At 41.0% G+C, this 19,195-nt stretch overlaps 1 protein-coding gene across 1 annotated transcript in view; it reads left to right on the top strand.

Annotated features, from left to right (window-relative positions):
• The window catches only part of ELP2 (elongator acetyltransferase complex subunit 2), a 199,041-nt gene that overhangs the window by 37,503 nt on the left and 142,343 nt on the right, over positions 1-19,195 (top strand). The window contains exons 4-7 of the mRNA XM_089687543.1: positions 1,439-1,589; positions 7,852-7,929; positions 10,110-10,174; positions 14,150-14,216. Of these exons, the coding sequence (XP_089543669.1) occupies positions 1,439-1,589; positions 7,852-7,929; positions 10,110-10,174; positions 14,150-14,216 (361 nt within the window). The remainder of the gene's footprint in view (positions 1-1,438; positions 1,590-7,851; positions 7,930-10,109; positions 10,175-14,149; positions 14,217-19,195) is intronic.

The raw sequence follows: 19,195 nt of genomic DNA, 5'->3' as shown, positions 1-19,195 counted from the left end.
CTCTATTTATCCTGTTTATAGTTATCACCAAGAGTGAACATGAAAGGAAATCCCAAATTCTGTGTTTTCCCTAGAACAGGAATAGAACGGAAACCTTTCAGTGGGGGCCACCATCTCTGGTAAACACAGTGACAACTAGTGATTTCTTCACTTCAAAGGGATTTCCTGTCATTTACTTTTCTAGCTACGGGAGAAGAAAGAAAAGGGAAATCTCTGATGGGACACAGAGGACAAAACAATAAAACTGCCAAGGGTTTTTAACTCTCCCTTACTCTATCCAAAAATTAAAAAAGAAAGTTGTGCCTTTTAGTTCTACTTGAACTTGAATAATACAGCTCCATACACTGCTGAAATATACATATTTGAACGCGCTTGCATTTTCGGGTATCTGTAATTCTGTTAAGCCAGTCTTGAGATGTAGACACCCTAGCAAAGCACCTCAGCGTGGTCCTAAATGTCCTTGCTGTGGAGCCATACCACTCTGATCTAAATCCTGCCCGTGATTGCACAAAAAAGGACACACTTGAGATTCTCACCACTGTATGTGTTAGATGCATATCAGTAGAGCCCACATGGCCTATAATGCTGGCCATCCCTATCTTACACTGCTGTACTTGTACTAAAAATTGTAAGAAGCTAGTAAGAAATGGGATGCAAGGAACTTTTTAATTTTTATTAATCCAAAAGCTGAACTCTAGAAATTATTTTTATTACATACTTGCATTGTGCTAAATTGAACTGTAAGTATTTTTATTTATTTTAGGTACTTGTATAGTGCCGTCAGTTTACGCAGCGCTTTACATATATATATTGTACATTTCCATCAGACTCTAACCCTCAAGGAGTGTACAATCTGAGGTAAAGTATGCATTTATCATACCTGATGGACTGCTGGGTAAGCTGGAAGTCACTGTAGTAGTACTTGACACTACTACAGTGATAGACATAATCTTCCATATCCTGCTCATGTTTAATGGGAGCACCTACCCCACTGCGCACTGACCACAGGGGGATGCTAACTCAGTAATGCTTCCATTTACAACAGAGACTGCCTTGCATTTTTGTTCAATGAACACAAGGGTGTTTTTGTTCTTCTTTTTTTTTTTTTTTTTTTATTAATTAAAGCACTTCTGGAATTCTGATTTAGGTTTATGGAACCTACTTGATTATTAGCTTTTAAACTGATGAACTTTCCCATAATTTAGAATCTGTAGGGTGCCACTAAAAGACAAGTCAGAAATATGTAGGCAAAGAATCGTATCACAAATAAGCCATTCTAACTTCTCAAAATGACTTGGAGCCAACAATATTTGAGATGTTTCAGCTCGCTTTTGCCATATGCTTCGCTGCCAGGGTATTGGTTGCTGATGTTACAAAAAAAAAAAACCCGGAGAGTTGTAAATAATAACTTCAGAGCTGTTTTTTGTCTACTCTGCAGTGTGTACACAAGGATATACTGGAAGGTCATACTGAGGCTGTGTGTGCTGTTCATGCTGTCTATAGGCCAGCAGAATCTGGGGATGACCTTCTTGTGGCATCTGCTGCTTCTGACTCCACTGTCCGAATATGGTTAAGAAGTCAGTCAAAAAGTAAGTTGTTTTTTTTCTTTTTTTAATATTATCCTTCACATAATTCATTGTGTTATTTATATTCTTTAACTATTAGTGACTATACTGCACCTTCATTGTCACTTACAACTCTACTTCCTACTCTACTACTCCTCTGTCGGGGTCCCCCAAGGTTCTCTCCTTGGACCTTGCCTATTCTCAATCTACACTTCTTCCTTGGGTCAGCTGATAGCTTCCCATGGTTTTGCAATACCATTTCTATGCTGATGGCACACAAATCTATCTCTCTACTCCTCAGCTCACCCCATCAGTTTCCTTGTGTATCACCTATTTGCTAACAGACATATCAGACTGGATGTCACTCCACTTTATCCAAAACTGAGCTCATAAAATTTCCTCCCCCACGTGCTTCTTCCCCTGATTTCTCAGTCAGGATCAATAGCACCACTATCAACCCATCCCTGCATGCCAAGGTGCTAGGTGCAACCATGGATTCATGAACTATCCTTTCAGGCCCACATCCAATCCCTGTCCAAATCATGCCGCCTCAACCTCCCCAGAATACACCCCTTTTTAGCCGATGATACCACAAAGCTTCTAATTCACTCCCTGGTAATCTCTCTACTACTGCAACTCCCTCCTCATTGGCTTACCTTTACATAGGCTATCCCCCCTCCAGTCCATCATGAATACTGCTGCCAGGCTCATCCACCTTACCAACCATTCAGTGTCTGCCACTCCTCTTCCAATCCCTCCACTGGCTTCCACTCGCCCAACTAAGAAAATTCAAAATACTAACAATTTACAAAGCCATCCACAACTCTTCCCCCAGCTACATCACCAACCTGGTCTCAAAACATCAACCAACCCCTCTCTCTTCGATCCTCCCAAGACCTTCTGCTCTCTAGCTCCCGTGTCATCTCCTCCCATGCTCGCCTCCAGGAATTCTCCTGAGCTTCTCCCTTCCTATGGAACTCCCTACCCCAATTTGTCCAGCTGTCTCCTGATCTATCCACCTTTAGACGATCCCTGAAAACCTTTCTCTTTAAAGAAGTCTATCCTGCTTCTACCTAGTAAACCGCCATTTATTTCCTCCATCAGCTTATCCCCCCCCCCCCCCCCCCACAGCTATTACCTTTTGTATCACTCAACCCTTCCTCCTAGATTGTAAGCTCTAACAAGCAGGGCCCTCTGTTTCCTCTTGTACCAAATTGTATTGTAACTGTATTGTCTACCTTCATTTTGTAAAGCGCTGCGCAAACTGTTGGCACTGTATAAATCCTGTATAATAATAATAAACCGAAACCAGTAGAGATTGTCTTGGGTTCCATATAATTTAAGTCACAGTTCATTTCTATGTCCCCCAGAGTAGTCCTAAACATACTGAGCCTTGCTCTAGCACTGAATTGATGTGGGACTGGGCTGTGCAGATGAAATGCAGGGAGTTTTTATAAACTGTTGTAGGATACACTCTGCTAAAAGAGGTGCAACACTAAAACTGTAAATGCTAGGTCCAGGAAAAACGTGTAAGATGTGTTCCTCAAATGTAGAATTATGTCATATGTGCATGTTAACACTGATGCATGGCACCTTTGTGCAACAGTGGTGTATAGCACAGTACAACTGTTTACAGCCATTCACTTCTGTAGCAGACTATACACGCTACCTGTGGCTCTCTGAATGGCAAAAAATGCTGCAATTTTTAAACTAGAGCAGAATGTAAGTCTCAAACTGACTGTTTGCATGAGACCTTACACACACAGTTTTAAAATATGTATATATAAACTGTTCTACCTGCCAATATATTTATAAGGCCTCATAAACATAACTATTTCCTAATCTTGGCTAGAAAACACTAGATGGAAAAGCATCGTGTTGGGAAGCATTTATAAAAAAATCTGCAGAGAAAGAAATATGGAAGTTGTTTTTGCCAACATCTTTCCGGAAACCTAGCTGCCTGTTTGATTTTTTTGGAGACTCTGACATGAAGCATGCATCCAGATTGGGACAGTCAGAACTCCTTATCTGCATACTTGCTCAGGACAAGTGTCATAATATGCAAGTCATTACTTAATGCATGATAGCCAGGCGACTAGCAATTTCATAGAGAGGTCAGCAATTTCAACATATTTTATTCTTCTGTACAATTCATACATAACAGAATGGGTCTACAAAGCTAAAGGAATAAAGAACCCCAAAACTGCCTTACTCAAACTCTCCAACGACCTGCTAACCGCCAAAGCTAATGGCCACTATTCAGTGCTCCTACTCCTTGACCTCTCGGCGGCCTTCGACACAGTCGACCACCCCCTCCTCCTCAAAAAACTACACTCCCTCGGCCTCAGAGATTCTGCTCTCTCCTGGCTCTCATCCTACCTGTCACAACGCTCTTTCAGCGTTACCTATAATGCTACCACCTCCCCCTCACTCCCCCTCTCTGTTGGGGTCCCTGAAGGCTCCTTCCTCGGGCCCCTTCTCTTCTCCATCTACATCTCCTCCCTTGGCCAACTCACACTCTCACGGCTTCAACTACCACCTATATGCCGACGACACACAAATCTATCTCTCAACCCCCCACCTCACCCCCTCAGTCTCTGCCTGAATCACACACCTACTGAGCAACATATCTGACTGGATGTCACTCCACTTCCTTAAACTGAACCTCTCCAAGACAGAGTTTCTTTTCTTCCCCCCAGCCCGGACACCACCCCCCATTGACTTCTCCATCATGTCCAACAATGCTACCATCAAACCCGCCGTGCAGGCCAGAGCACTTGATGTCATTCTGGACTCCAACCTATCCTTCCAGCCCCAAGTCCAATCTTTAACAAGCTCGTGCAGACTCCACCTCCGCAACAACACCACAATACGCACGTTTCTAACCCCAGAAACCAGTAAACAGCTCATCCACTCCTTTATCATATCACGACTCGATTACTGCAACTCCCTCCTCACTGGCCTGCCTCACCACTGGCTATCCCCGCTTCAGTTGATCCTGAATATGGCAGCCAGACTCATTCACCTTTCCAACCGCTCCGTTACCGCCACCCCCCTATGCCAATTCCTCCACTGGCTTCCGATTGCGCAACGGATCAAATTCAAAATCCTAACACTGACGTACAAAGCTGTCCACCATACTGCCCCGAACTACATCACTGACCTAATATCCAAGTACCACCCAGCACGCACACTCCGCTCCTCACAAGACCACCTTCTCTGTAGTTCCCTGGTGTCCTCCTCCCATGCCCGCCTCCAGGACTTCTCCGGGGTGTCACCCATCCTCTGGAACTCCCTGCCCCAACCCATCAGATTATCACCTACTCTCCTGTCCTCTCCTTTAGGCGCACCCTGAAAACCCATCTCTTCAGGGAAGCCTACCCTACCCTGCTAACTTGCCGACCTCCTCCACTCTTCCTACCACTCCATCCCCCACAGCTATCTCCTCCTGTGCCACCATCCCCTCCCTCCTAGATTGTAAGCTCGAAAGGGCAGGGCCCTCGAACCCCTCGTGTATCGCATTATATTGGTATTGTACTGTCGCATGTTCTGTCCCCCTTTGTAATGTACAGCGCTGAGCGAACTATTGGCACTTTATAAATACTGTATAATAATAATAATAATGCACTTTCAGACAAAGTACCCTTATTCTTTTTGCACCTTTGCCCTAACCTAACCAATCCCATCTTCTCCTTCCACAGATGTATACTTAAAGGCTAAGTTCACCTTTGGGAACATGTTACATGTTCCACCCGTTTTTGGGTTGAAACATGTAACATGTTCCCGCTCCTCTGCATCTAGTGACAGCCAGCAGGGGTTCTTTTCTCCCTGCTAGCTGTCACTGTTTTAAAAAAAAAAAAAAATAGCACAGCCCTGTGGGACTCCGCCTAGCCGTGTGATTCATTCACAGAGTTCTGTGATTGGGAAAATACAAGTACCAACAGCTTTTGCTGCTGTCAGCTTGTAGTTCTCAATGAACTGCCATGGCACTGTTGAGCGCTTTGGTAGTTCATTTTCTCTTCCTGTCAGAGGGTATCTGCTTGCCTATACGAGGTATGAGCAGACAGATACACTGATAAGTCTGCAGGAGTCCTGCATGGCTCGTGGGTGCAGTGCTCTACAGGCTGCAAGTAAAAAAAAAAAAATAATAATAAATGCACATTTTTTTTTTATCTTCAGAAAGAATTGCATTTATTTTTTTTAAAAAGTTGATCTTATCCTTAAATTGCTTCCTGTCCACCCTATAGCAGATATACTGGTACAGGGCAGTGCGGGTGCGCAAAATCACGTACATATATGTGATTTTGCATTTCCGGGTAGGTGGCGTGCTCGCCGCCGTTTGCGGCTGTGGCTGTCAATCACCAGGTCCTGGTCAGTGTTTACTTACTGGCGACCAGTGATTGCCGAAGATCTCCGATGAGAGGGGAGAACTGTTAGTAAACAAAACAGTTCTCTTCCTGTCAGCTCCTGCACACTGCTTTAAGTGAAGCACACAGACACAGCCCCCTTGTAAAACACACCCAGCACACAGTTAACCCTTTGATCGCCCCACATGTTAACCCCTTCCTGCCCAGTACCATTAGTACAGTGTCAATGCTTTTTATTAGCACTGATCACTGTATTGGTGTCACTGGGGATGTCAATGACACCAAGTCAGCTCCCCCCAGTGTCAGAATGCCCGCTGCAGTCCTGCTTTAAGTTGCTGATAACCATCATTACTAGTAAAAAAAAAAAAAAAAAAATCTAGGTATATATACCGCCATTTGTAAACGCTATAACTTTCATGTAAACCAATTAATTTACATGTATTGGGATTTTTTTTTAGCAAAGACGTGTAGCAAAATTCATTTTGGCCTAAATTTTATGACGAAATTTGATTTTTAAAATTTTTTACTGGACATGTTTAATAGCAAAAAGTCAAAAATATTGTTTTTTTCTCAAATTTGTCAGTCTTTTTTTTTTTTTTTAGCGCAAAAAATTAAAAACGCACAGGCGATCAAATATTACCAAAAGAATGCTCAATTTGTGGGAAAAAAAGGACGTAAATTTCATTTGGGTGCAGCATTGCATGACCGTGCAAATGTCACTTAAAGTAAACCGTGCAGAAAATGGCCTGGTCAGAAAGGGGGGTAAATCCTCTGGAGGGCAAGTGGTTAATGAGATCCAATGGACACGGTGTCAGTTGTTTGTTTACATCCAGCCATGGAAGACTTCTTCTGGCTGAAGCTGCGCCGTGCAGACCAATTGACTTCTTTAGGGCTTGTCTACCTCTCTCTCAAAGCCTGGAGATGGCTGTGGGGCTGTAATTTTGCAAACTACAAACACTGCATACAAAATTATCAAGTTTAAACACTTTGTGAATGTACTTTAAAACCATCCACTAGGTCCTCTTAAATATGTCCAAATACTTACCAGACACTGTTTGGGCAGATGCATGATGTACCTGTATATTCATCCTAACTGTGGTTGCCACAGATGCTTCAACCAGACAAAACAGACCTCTTAAGACCTGCCAAAACGTGTCCTTTATCAGAAATGTTGTCATATCATTTCAGGTAAGTTAAACCCTCATAAAAGTCCTAAGCAACATCTGTACAAACATGTCTCCTGCAGTTGCTGAATGGTGACCTATCACTTGCCACTGCATCCACAGTATCACAGGCTTTATGTGATATGAGCACATTACTGATTTTGGATGCTTAAGGTCTTAAAAGATCTATCCTGTCCATTTGGCATCCAAGAGGTCTAAGATTTCCATTACGTCCATGTGGCATCAACGATTAGGAGGGTTCGCTTTGTACCATAATATATGTAACACTCCACATACGTGTGTAACATGGCATAACAAAAATAGCATTGGCCTTTAAATCAGATGCTGAAAGTTATAAAAAAAAAACATTGAGGGCTTAATAACACTTGATGTAAAATGTGAAAAAAGGTTGCCTTGCAGATATTTGCTACCAGGACAGGGGAATGTTAAAAATCTAGAGGTCGCTACCATAGCCCTTTATAGATTTTGGCCCCCCTACTGCCCAATAAGAGGTCGGTGCCACTCTTGCTATACTCTTTAATATCTTTGGACATCTCTGTTGATGAAAGTTCAATACTTTCATAGTGTATATCTACTTTTGCAGCAGTCAAGAAACAGAAAATGTCAATTGTACTCTGTAGCCTCAGCATAACCTTTAAAAGCCATCATTTTAACACCATTACCAGGCCTTAGACAGTCATGTTTTTAAGGTGAAAATACCTAATGTTTTATCTTGTGTGTTTTTGTTTTTTTAAGCTGAATGTCTCCAAACCTTGTCATTTGGGAATGGATTTGTACAGGGTGTCTGCCTATCAGTTTTACCCGACACTCGGGGTAAGTAGAGGTTGAATTATATCCGTGTAAAAGTGAATGCAGAAATTGGGTCAATTTAATTTAAAATTCTTTAGCAAAATGATGAAAATTGAATACTTCTACATTCTGTCAATTTGCAGAACAATTACTGCCCTAGTAGAGGTAACTAGTAGTTCAGTAACACATATTAACTTATGTAACTTAACTATAGCACTGCTTCTAGCAGGCTGTGGTGGCCATTCATCTTCCAGATTTAGGTCAGAAAAGTGTTACTTCTTTCTATGGCTTACCAGTCATTTATTGTTGCACTTGCATTGAGGACCTAGGATGCACCTAATATGCCCCAGAGTCTTTCCCCACTGAGCAAATGCCCACAGCTGTAACTGCCGGGATCTAATGTGACTTTGTCAGCAGAGATCTTGGCTGTGTAGCAGTGCTACTATAAGCAGCTGTTTTGGAATTGTTCAGTAGAAACGTCTGTTTCACCTTAGTGCTGGAGGGGTCCATTTTATTTATTTATTTCAGGTACTTATATAGGGCTGTCAAATTATGCAGCGCTTTGCATATATATTGTACATTAACATCAGTCCCTAACCCTCAAGGGGTGTACAATCTAATGTCCCTAACTCACATTCATATACAAGGGCCAATTTAGACAGGATCCAATTAACCTACCACATGTCTTTGGAGAGGAAACCGGAGTACCTGGAGGAAATCCACGTGTGTGGCACAGGGAGAACATGCAAACTCCAGGCAGGAGGTGCCGTGGCTGGGATTCGAACCAACGACCTGAGTACTGCCAGGCGGAAGTGCTAACCATTTAGCCACTGTGCAGAGTGCACCCCTGGTCACAGCCCCTCGGCTTTGCCTGAGTGACAGCAGCCCACAAGCAAAAAGTCAAAGTGAAGAATCCAATTGTTTGAATGCTGCCTGGTTTGACCTAAGCATAGACTGTGCCCCTGCTTGATAAGAGTCCGATAACAAAAAAGAGTGAGGCAGGCATTAAACAGGCAAATTGGATACAAACTGACGAGGATCAAAACAATATTGATCACAAAAGCAAAGCTCATAACGATCAGCAGGAGCTTTTTGGGGCCCTATTTCAGTGACCTGAATAGAGTTTGAACCTAGTGCCTGTTTCTATAAAAGGGTTATGAAACTGGTGTTTTGCTTTGTGACATAAAATAATACAGTAAATATATAAAATAATAAAGTATAAATAGAAATAAATGTAAAATTTAGGCCACTATGTATTGATTTTGGAAATCAGGGAGCACATCTTTAGGGATGCCTTTCTTGTTTTTCTGAATTCTCTTGTACAAGCATCTTATTGTGTAGACTGCAGAGAGTAAACAAAGTTTTATGTTTTGTACTGGCACAGGGAAATAGAGGCAGAAGTAAACTGTCCTATTTGCAGAGGTTTTTGGTGTCCTATAATATGTTTAACTTCTTGCTAGGCGGGGCGGTTTTGGCATTTTTCACATCCTAAAATGATTTTTTGGTAGCAAATTGCTTAGAAACCCCAAATATTATATATTTTCAAAATCAGAAATCATGGGGAATAAAATAGTGACTGTTGCATATTTTTATGTCACTATATTTGTGCAGCCATTTATCAAACACAAATTTTGAGTAAAATACACCTGAATACATTTTTTGAGTGCACTTTTCCTTTCTATCCTTCTCTTCTGATTTATCCTTACCTGTGTCTTGGAGCCATGGCCCGCCTCAACGTTGTAACCCTTCATTGATATGTTTGTGCTGGCCATGGTTGTACAGTCCATGACCTCAGACTTCTATGTGGCTGTCTCTGGTGTTTGGAAATGTTTGAGAGATAGATTAATAGAAATCTTTGGGGATCAATGATGCAGATGTGGCCAGTGCACTTTGCAAAGTGGTAATAAAATATACACATTGAAAGTGGAGGCTGGGCTAAGTGTGAATCGGCCAAGCAGTATTACAGCTGATTTTTATATTTGTCACAAATTTACACTTATTCATTACTACCAATGCATCTTCTATGGAGCCTTTATTAGTTGATTGCTCTTTAGTGCAAGTAAATTTAGAGTGACTTCTCACATAGCAATGCTCTGTAATGTTTGTCTGTACTTCTCGTGTAATTGTAGCATTGTAGTGCTCCTTTTACTGCCTGCATCCTTTTTAGTTTAATGAAATTGTCTCACTGTTTCTTCTTTTTCCAGTGGCCATTTTAGCTTGTGGAGGAGATGACAGCCGGGTCCATTTGTATGTTAAACAGGATGGGCAGGTAGTTATTCCTTTCACAGTTGGTAATGGTTTACTTGTATAAAAAATTACCATTATTTTCATCATCTTTGATGTCTAGCCTGCTGCTGTCTTTCATGGCTGCTGCAGTAACTACATTAGCTCTGCCTTGATAACCGTTGCAAAAAAACAATTCTCATGTATAGTCTGCATTTTGAAGTCTTGAGTAATAAGGCAGTTTCTTATCTTTTTGTAATTACTGGATGGAGAAAAAAAAACATGTTTCTGTAATTACTGTTAACCTTTATGTAGAGTGTATTGCCTGAAATGGAGTTGCTGAATACTAAAATACGATCTCAAGAACCCCTTTCTGAAAATCCAGCTGCTTTAACCTCCCTGGTGGTATTCCCGAGTGTAGCTCGGGGTAAAATTTCAGTACCAAGATCGGTAACCCCGAGCTACACTCGGGCTTACCATGCGGCGTTGCTCAGGGAGTCCCTGCAGTGCTTACCTTGTCTTTCGCTCCCACGATGTGTCCCCTGCAGCGTCCCTGGCCATCTCCTCCGGCCGTTGCCGGCATCCGGCTTCTGTGTTCCTGTCCCTGTGACGTCGGGACGTATGGGCGTCGGAACCGGCGGCAAATTTAAAAATTTTTCAAAATGTCATTATTTTTGTAAACGAATATCACATAGTAAAACATTCCTGTTTCAAACCATTTCACATACATTTTGTCCCTACTGCTTTGTCCTGTGCCCTGCCTGCATTTTGACTGTTCTTTCTGCCTGGAAACTTAGAAAAGTCCACGGCGTCCAAAAAGTGTCCCTTTTAGGTCAAAAGCGGTTTTAGACCAGCTAGAGAACAGCGATAGTAAATCAGAACCACTTGCAGAATTGAGTGATAATGATTTGTGGGGAAATTCGTCATCAGACACTGAAAACGATTTTGCGACTTTCCTCAGCAATTTACGAACTTGGTGCTATATTTCAAATTTCAGTGTTTTTGGTTTGATTATATTATTGAATTAAATCTATTATTATATTATTATTTTTTATGATTATTTATTAAATTATAATTTATGTTTTCGGGTTTCAAGTTTTATCCTACCCAGAATGTTTACTAGACTCTTGTTGGTACAGATTTCAGTGAGTTATTCCTAAAAATTACAGCCTACAATAAAAAAAATACATATTTCCATGCAATATAATGGTACCGCTTTCAGCACCAAAAATCTGAAATAATCATACCGCCAGGGAGGTTAAAGCTGAAGGTCAGTAGGCTAGAAAAATTCACCCTGCAGTGATTCCCTCCCCCCATCCATGCAGTTTAGGGGTTTCGTTATTTTTGTTTAGGGTAGTGTCTCCAAACCGCTGGGCCGTGCAAGTTTGACGACAGAGGAACTCAAGATCAAGAGAGTCTGACATTTTGAATTTTAGCTGATCTCTGGTTCTGACTGGTGGACAGGAAGTTGTGAGTGAAAGAAAGCTTCACTGTGAAAATGAGTGAGTACTGAGGTTGAGCACCGCTGCAGCAGCTCATAGATCAGTCCGGTTTTTCTTTTTGTTCAAGCAGTGAGTGTAATGAACAAATGAAAAAAATTGACTCAATTCCTACATCCCATCCACTTACTCAGTGTGGATGAGGGATTCTCCCCCCCCAGTCTTTGTATTCTGACAGTGGGTAGTAGACTTCCCCACTGTCAGAATTCACTGATCAGTGTTGCAAGCTATAGCTTGCACATAACTGGCCATTTTAACTTGCAGGCTGGTGTCTATGGTGTAGTGACGGTGCATTGCATTTTTATAATGCAAGGTGCTGTTTACTTTTTTGTTTTCCCCCTTTTTTTATTTTTAATTGTTGAAATTTCACAAATGACATATGACACTTCATTCTATCATATGCAGAGCTGCACCACGATGTGATTTGCTGACATCTGCACCACAATCCACTTCACCACAACATTGTGCTATGGACAATTGCTAAACTGATGTGATGTGAACTTGCCTTTGGAGCTAAAGTGGCCAAATCCTTAAAATACTCTTCACTCAGTTCTGGTTCGAAGATAGAAAGACCCTGTATTCATGTATAGAGGGGGCCATGAAAGTTTGTACAAGTATATGAAGGCACTGTTGTGTACCAGTATGTTATACTAGTTAGCAACTGCAGCTAGAAATATGAAGCCTGATGTTGCGGATTTCTGATTCAGATTAAACTAGTTACCTGGAAGTCATGGTGATCCAGTGACTTTGGTATATTCTGACTTTGAACATGTACGCAGGTAATGAACTTTGACATCACTTTGACTTTAATCGGCATATGTGTTCCAGATCACTCCCTAAAAGCACTACTAGAGGCAGCCAGGCAACTAGTTTTTATTCAGAAAGAGGATTGCATAGACAGCCTCCTATTTTTTTTTTTTTGCTTCATTTATTTATTATTTATTTATTTTTTCTTTACTGTAAATGTATTGCGCTATCCATTAGTCCCTGCTTTTGCAGTCATGTTTGGCCATTTGTGACATTAGATGCCCAATATTTGCGCTAGTCTGGATACATTTTACTCATATTAAAAGTGTCAGTAAACCCACTTCGTAAAAACGATCAATAAATGGTGTATTGCTTCCTGTTCATACTCAGTCACTATGAGATTTGTTTTCTGTATTCTGCAAAAAACTGGTCTCTTTCTTCACCTTCTGTTCCCCAGTTTATCTAGGGATTTTGCAGTTGTAGACTTTGCACATGCTCGGTTTTCAGTGAGTTTCTATGCTGAGCATATCCTCCCTATAAGATCTAAACAGCCCATGTGACTATAGAGTCACATATGTGAGGGTATACACAGTGGCAAATGACAGCCCACTCCCTCCCTTCTCCTCCATGCCCATTAACCAGCTAAACACAATGGGCGTAGGCTATTACATGTAAATTAATGGTTGTTTCACCTCTCTCTTATTCTAAGACACAGGCTGGAGGGGTGTGACACAATCTGTGACTGGCAGAAATCCACCCACACCATGTTTTTTCCACAAAATAATAAAGATCTGATTTCAAATATATATATGTACAACAATATACTTTTATGGTTACTGATACTATTTATTTATTTTTACTCTGTATGCCAAAGGCTGTTTTTTTTTTTTTTTTTTTTTTTCTGTTTTGTTTTTTTTGGATCATGTGACCAGCAGCAGAGGATTAGAAGCTCCTGCTGCTTATGTTTCCCTGCAAACAGGCTGGGAAAGAACTGGGTCATGTGATAGCTGTATATTGATTAGGAAAAAGGTACTTAGATGTGTTTTTTTTTTTTTTAATTACAATAATTACAGTGCCTTTATCCACATACAGAAAGAGAAGGAATAATGTAAATTAAACAGTGTGTGTTTAGTATCACTTTAACTGTTGTTGGCTGGAAGAATAATAGGTGCTACAGACCTTCTGTTGGAGACTTTGCATAGAAATGTGAAGAGACACTGGCACCTTGCCCATGCAGGACAATGTCAGTAGTATCTGTGGAAAGAGCATCATACGCCACCTTTATTCTTGTGTTACCTGTGTCGTAATAATCGCCTTAGTCTTCTGCAGCCAGGTATGAGATTGGCTTTGGGGGGGGAGCAATAATGTCAGTCCCCTGGTCATGTGACCTTGGTTGTAGGGGAGAAGGTACATACTCCTTCACCCGGAGAAGTTCCAGGTAATCTTGTCAGCTGTGGAGGAGCAAGGAACTGCAAAGAGGAGGGGGGGGTCCAGATACACCGTCACCTTGGGCAAAGTGACCATGTCCTTCAAAAAAATGTCCTGTATAAGTATTTGTATGTACCTGTATATTGTGCAAATATAATAACCAGTCTTAGAAAATGTACACCTACAGTATTCAATTACTGTTCACTCTGCCATTTTTTTTATTAGCTATGCATGTTGCTTTTAGTTCTAGTAAAGATATACACATATATATATATATATATATATATATATATATATATGTATATATAATGTTTATATAGTTTGACTTTACTGGTGTTTAATTCTAGTTTCAGAAGACACAAATACTTCCTGGACATGAAGATTGGGTGCGGGGTGTGGAGTTTGCAATAAATGGTAAGTTCCATCTTCTGTGTACGGTAATGCTGACTGCATTCTGAGATTCTGTAAAATAAACACTGCTTATATTCCTTTTTATTGATTTTGCTTTAAAGTCCAGTTCCATGTTTGCTTTGACTTTAAATAGTTTTTCTGAACCAAGCTGGTTCAAATGAACTATTTGCTTGACTTACAGATGATTCTGTTTGTCAGTGCTGTATAAACTATATGCAGTCACAGACCGTATACAGCAGTGTGCTCTGGCAGTGGTACAGGGACTGTGTCTACTGCCGAAGTAGAATCAAGTCTTGCTGAGCATTCCTGGCTGAAAGCAGAACATAGACAAAGGGGTGGGGTTTGAAGAGAAAAAAAATGTGGGATTCACCTAGCCCGTGCTCACCAGACCATTCAGATGTGGTATGGATTTTAAGGGTGACTTTAGAAAAAAAAAGCACAAGGATCCCTCACAGAGTCTACTATGGATTTTAAGGGGGAACCCCGTGCAAAAAAAAAAAAAAAAAAAGATTGTAGGGACCCCCCCCCCTCCTCCCTCCTCCCTGAACCATTCCAAGCCACATTCCCTCAACATGAAGTGATTACCTCACCAGGGGGGTCCTCTGTTGATGGGGACAGGAGCTTGTTTTACACAATCCTAGCAGGGGGGTTGTGTGGGTGTTCGTGTGGAAGGCTTATTGGAAGCTGGAAGCCCCCTTTTAAAACTGATGGTGTTCTGAATCAACCCCCCCCTTCCATGTGAGTACAGCCACACAAACAATTGTGATAAGTAAAAAAAAAAAAACATACAGGCACACACCTACCTTTTCACAAGTGGGGAAACCCCACGCTGTGTTTTTTTTTTTTTTGTGGTACCCCCATTAACATTTTATATCTGGCCCTCATCTAGGGTAAGGGTCTGATATAGATTTAGTGGATCCCTGTCCTTTTTGGTTGCATACATCATACAGGTGCACCTTACAATTGGGAAGACACAGTGCCTCTTGTACTTAGACAATATTTGCTTATCCTGTAGTTTGTTTTTTAATGGTTCTTGTAACTTTTTAGATAAAAGATTCATTGCCTATGCGCTTTGATATTTTGTCAACAGTTAACAGTTTTTTTTTTTTTGCATTAATCAGATGTATCCTGTATTGCATTTTTTGGTTACATAAACCATAAGTGGATTCCTTATGAATCCCTTCAGGGAGATAGTTTGGCTTAGTTCAGCATTTATAGCACTGACCCCAAACCTTTGTTCTGTACAGTGCAGCTTTTAGAACTAATCATGTGCTTGGCAAGTCCTTCATTCTAACTTTTTGCTAAGATACAATTACTTGTTCTCTATTCTCATTTTTGTTAAATGCCATTTTTGCTAATGCTGTGAGCAGTGCATACTTTCTCATTTATCCATCTTGCATTTCTTGCTCTTTGCTTGTTAAGTGAGCACTTTCTTTCAGTTCTTTGCCAGAAAAATTCTGCTGGGTTTGCTATTAAACGCAAAACGTTGTGGGAAGGGGGTGGAAATTGGTAATGCAATGAGCTAATACAAGCATCTCTCGTTTAGAATGCCAAGTCTGTGAAATCCTTTCAGTGTTCTTAATATTGACCTACTAGAATTATTACTGAATTGTTCTTTCTATGGTTACTAACCTAGGATAGTTTCAGCCTTTGTTTATCCATTCACTATTTGGATAGCTGCTTCTGTTTCGATTGCTCAAGTAATAGGAAAGCATTTGTTAAAGTACCTGACAGTGTAGTAAGTTAAATTCAAACTTACATTTTCTAAATGTAATCTGATGTACTGTACTTTAGCGCATTGGTTAATGCAGTTTGCTTTTAAAGTGTTACTAAACCCAGTAAAATCAGTCTGTATATGCAGTAAAACATGCTTATTATACTCACTGTGAAACCTAAGGGGTGAATCCTCTGCATTGTGTAAAAAGGATTTTTGATCCTGTCTTCTCTGATCCTCCCCTTCTACTGTCTTTGATTCATCTGCTGATGGAATGGAGCCTTGGGGCAAGCTGTACATACTCAACTTGGTGTGTATTGCTAGAGACTTTTTTCTTTTTCTTGGTAGAGTGCAAGTGATCAGCACAGAGCCAATCAGCACTGTCCAGACAGGGAGTCAGGGAGCCTCATAGGAAAATGAGGGGAGAATGAAAACTTTCTTCAAGCTTTAAAGCGATTCTCAGCCTGGGCTCACATATATGCGATGCAGTATATCTCATGTGATTCGCACAGGAATCACACTGCATTCCTGTGCAAATCACATGCGATTTGTGTGCGGTGCAATTGGAGCCATACATTTTGTATGGCTCTATTCGCACCGCTCCCGCATCAAAAAAGTGCAGGACCCTTTTTTTGGGTCTGCACTAGAATCGGATCGCATAGATATTTACACCTATGCGGTCCGATTCTGCACATTGCACTGCGTTTTGCAGACCGCTTTCGGGGTGTTGTTAAGTTAACATGCACACCCGCAGGGGTGCGATTCTGATGCGGTGCGGAATTCGCACTAAAAACGCTGCACATTCCGCACTGCATCAGTGTGAACCAGGGCTCAAGGTTATTTTTTTTTTTTAATAACAACATGCTATACTTATCTGCTGTGTGCAGTGGTTTTGCACAGAGTAGCCTGGATCCTCCTTCTCGGGTCCCCCGCAGGCTTTCCTGGCTCCTCCTGTCTGTTGGGTGCCCCCACAGCAAGCAACTTACTATGGGGGGCACCTACTGCTCCATATAGGCTTTCACACACGGAGCCGCTGCCTGGCCCTGCCCCCTCTCTCTCCTCATTGGCTCACTGGCTATGATTGACAGTAGTGGGAGCCAATGGCTCCCTCTTGCTGTCACAGCCAATAAGGGGGGAGAGACCCGGGACAGCTGAGGCTGTCATTCCTATCGCTGGATCGTGATGAGGCTCAGGTAAGTATTGTGGGGGTTGGGGGCACTGCTGTACACAGAATGGTTTTTTACCTTACTGTATAGAATGCATGAATGTAAAAAACCTTCAGCCTTTACAGCCATTTTAACCAGTCCTCTGCTGGACACTGATTGAAGTCACAAGACTGCTCTAACTGCTGCTGAAAAAAGGTATTTAGCGGTTTATATTTACAAAAATAATGCAAATATAATGCCATGTTCTGTGTACTGTGGGAGACCAGATATAGTGAATACAGGGTTCTGGGTTTAGCAACACTTTAAGGATAACCTTTTTTTGTTGTATTTTAGAGCTTCAAATTTGAAATATAATGTCTAGGAGAGTTGCTAGTATTCACATTTTCTGATCTTCTAAGCTAGCTACCCAAAGCAGTTGGTTGTTTCTGGGGAAATAAAGGGGCAATAAAGGGGTTAACTATGTGCCTAACAAGTGTAATGTGTTCTGCTGTTACTCACAGATCTGGATGCTTTTTCTCTCTGAAGTCAGATTTGACTTTATGAAGAAGAAACAGCCAGATCGCTGTTCTGTGTACACAGAGTTTTGTGTGTTTGTAAACACAGAGCTCTGTGATATGATTGCCATAGCTGATCAGCAGGTTTCAACCAAAATCAATTTGTCCAAACACAGTAAGGGTCAGCAGGGAGCATGCATGCGCGCTCAAAACTGGTAGAAAGGCTGTACTGTGGGCGAGCGGCAAGCTGTTAAAAATGCAAAGAATCTGGTTGTATGTATGTAACTGCATTTGTTCTTTTTCTTTTAAGTTTTTATAAATCGCCCTAGTGTGTTTTGTACTGTAATTATTTTTTAGCATAATTAAAACTTATGTGAATTTTTCGGTTATTTGTAACACTCAGCGAAATGTTAACGGATGCTAAAATGTACTAACATTTCTTCATTTTAGTGGTCATATGATGTCAAGACTTCATTCCGATGGCTCTTTGGCTGGATGGGGGGTATGGTTACATGGAATGTCAAAGGCATGTCAGAGTACAGCTGCTCATGACAATTAAAGTGAGCATAGCTTGGTAGGGTGCTTGTTAGCCTGTGATGTCACAGGCTGACTGCAGAACTAAAGGCAAGCTAGATGATGACATGCCATGCTGTAGGTCATATTACAAGCTGAAAGGATGCAAACTGACCACAATAGCACAGATCTGCTTCCATGGTTAGTGTAGTCCGAATACTAGAGGAAACCATGGGGAATCACAGGATTACCAGGGATTGAGAGTATTTTTTCATTCTGTTAAAAAAAAAAAGACATTATGTTGATTTATGAAGGACAGAGGGGTGCAGTTCCAATGTTTTAAAATCAAGGCTTCCACACCCCTGTTTTTTGCTGGCATTTCAGGTGGGAAACAACTTTTAATCTGTAACCTTTTGATAATCGAATTGTGATCTCCACTAGATCCTGCTCACTTATTTTCCAGAGTTAAAGATGGGATATTTGGACAGACCACAGGCTCCATGAATGAGCTAGTGCACTATGTTCAATGCAGATTGCGAATATCAAGTATAGATGTAGCGGGTGTTCCAAAACTCCACTGAATGCATGGATGCAAGGATAGGTATTAAAACAACAAAATTTGCACCTTCAATGCCGTTGCTAAACAGTAGAGGCTGCTGTAAGCTGAATATTGCCTCCTTTTTTTAAAAAAAATTTCATATCTCTCTAGCAGTGCCTAGTTAGCAGCTGTGAAAACTCAGGTAAAATCTAGATTACTTATTTTATCTTTTGTTTATCTTCTTTTATACCTCCTTACCCTGTTAACTGGAATTAATTGTTTATTCTTTCTATTGGTTGACCTCAACCAGTAAAAAAGAAAAAAAAAGGATACTGCTATTCAGGCAAGGAAGGGTGATGTCTTTGGATCCAGAAAGAACAATTCTTGCCTTCAGAAGCCTGATTTCCACTCAGACTACCACTAGCTGTATAACTCTTTCATGCACAGAGTTAATTAAGGTCTAAATGCCCAGAATACATTTAGCAGCATCAGTAAATATTGGTTAATTTGACTATATAATATTTATATATCTATATTTTTTAGGACATATTTTCATT

The sequence above is a fragment of the Staurois parvus genome, unplaced genomic scaffold, assembly GCF_062004578.1.
Source record: "Staurois parvus isolate SC_StPar_1 unplaced genomic scaffold, SC_StPar_1.0 ptg000429l, whole genome shotgun sequence".
NCBI classification, from domain to species: Eukaryota; Metazoa; Chordata; class Amphibia; order Anura; family Ranidae; genus Staurois; species Staurois parvus.
The sequence above is the reverse complement of the archived record's forward strand: the minus strand, read 5'-3'. Positions and strand labels throughout refer to the sequence as shown.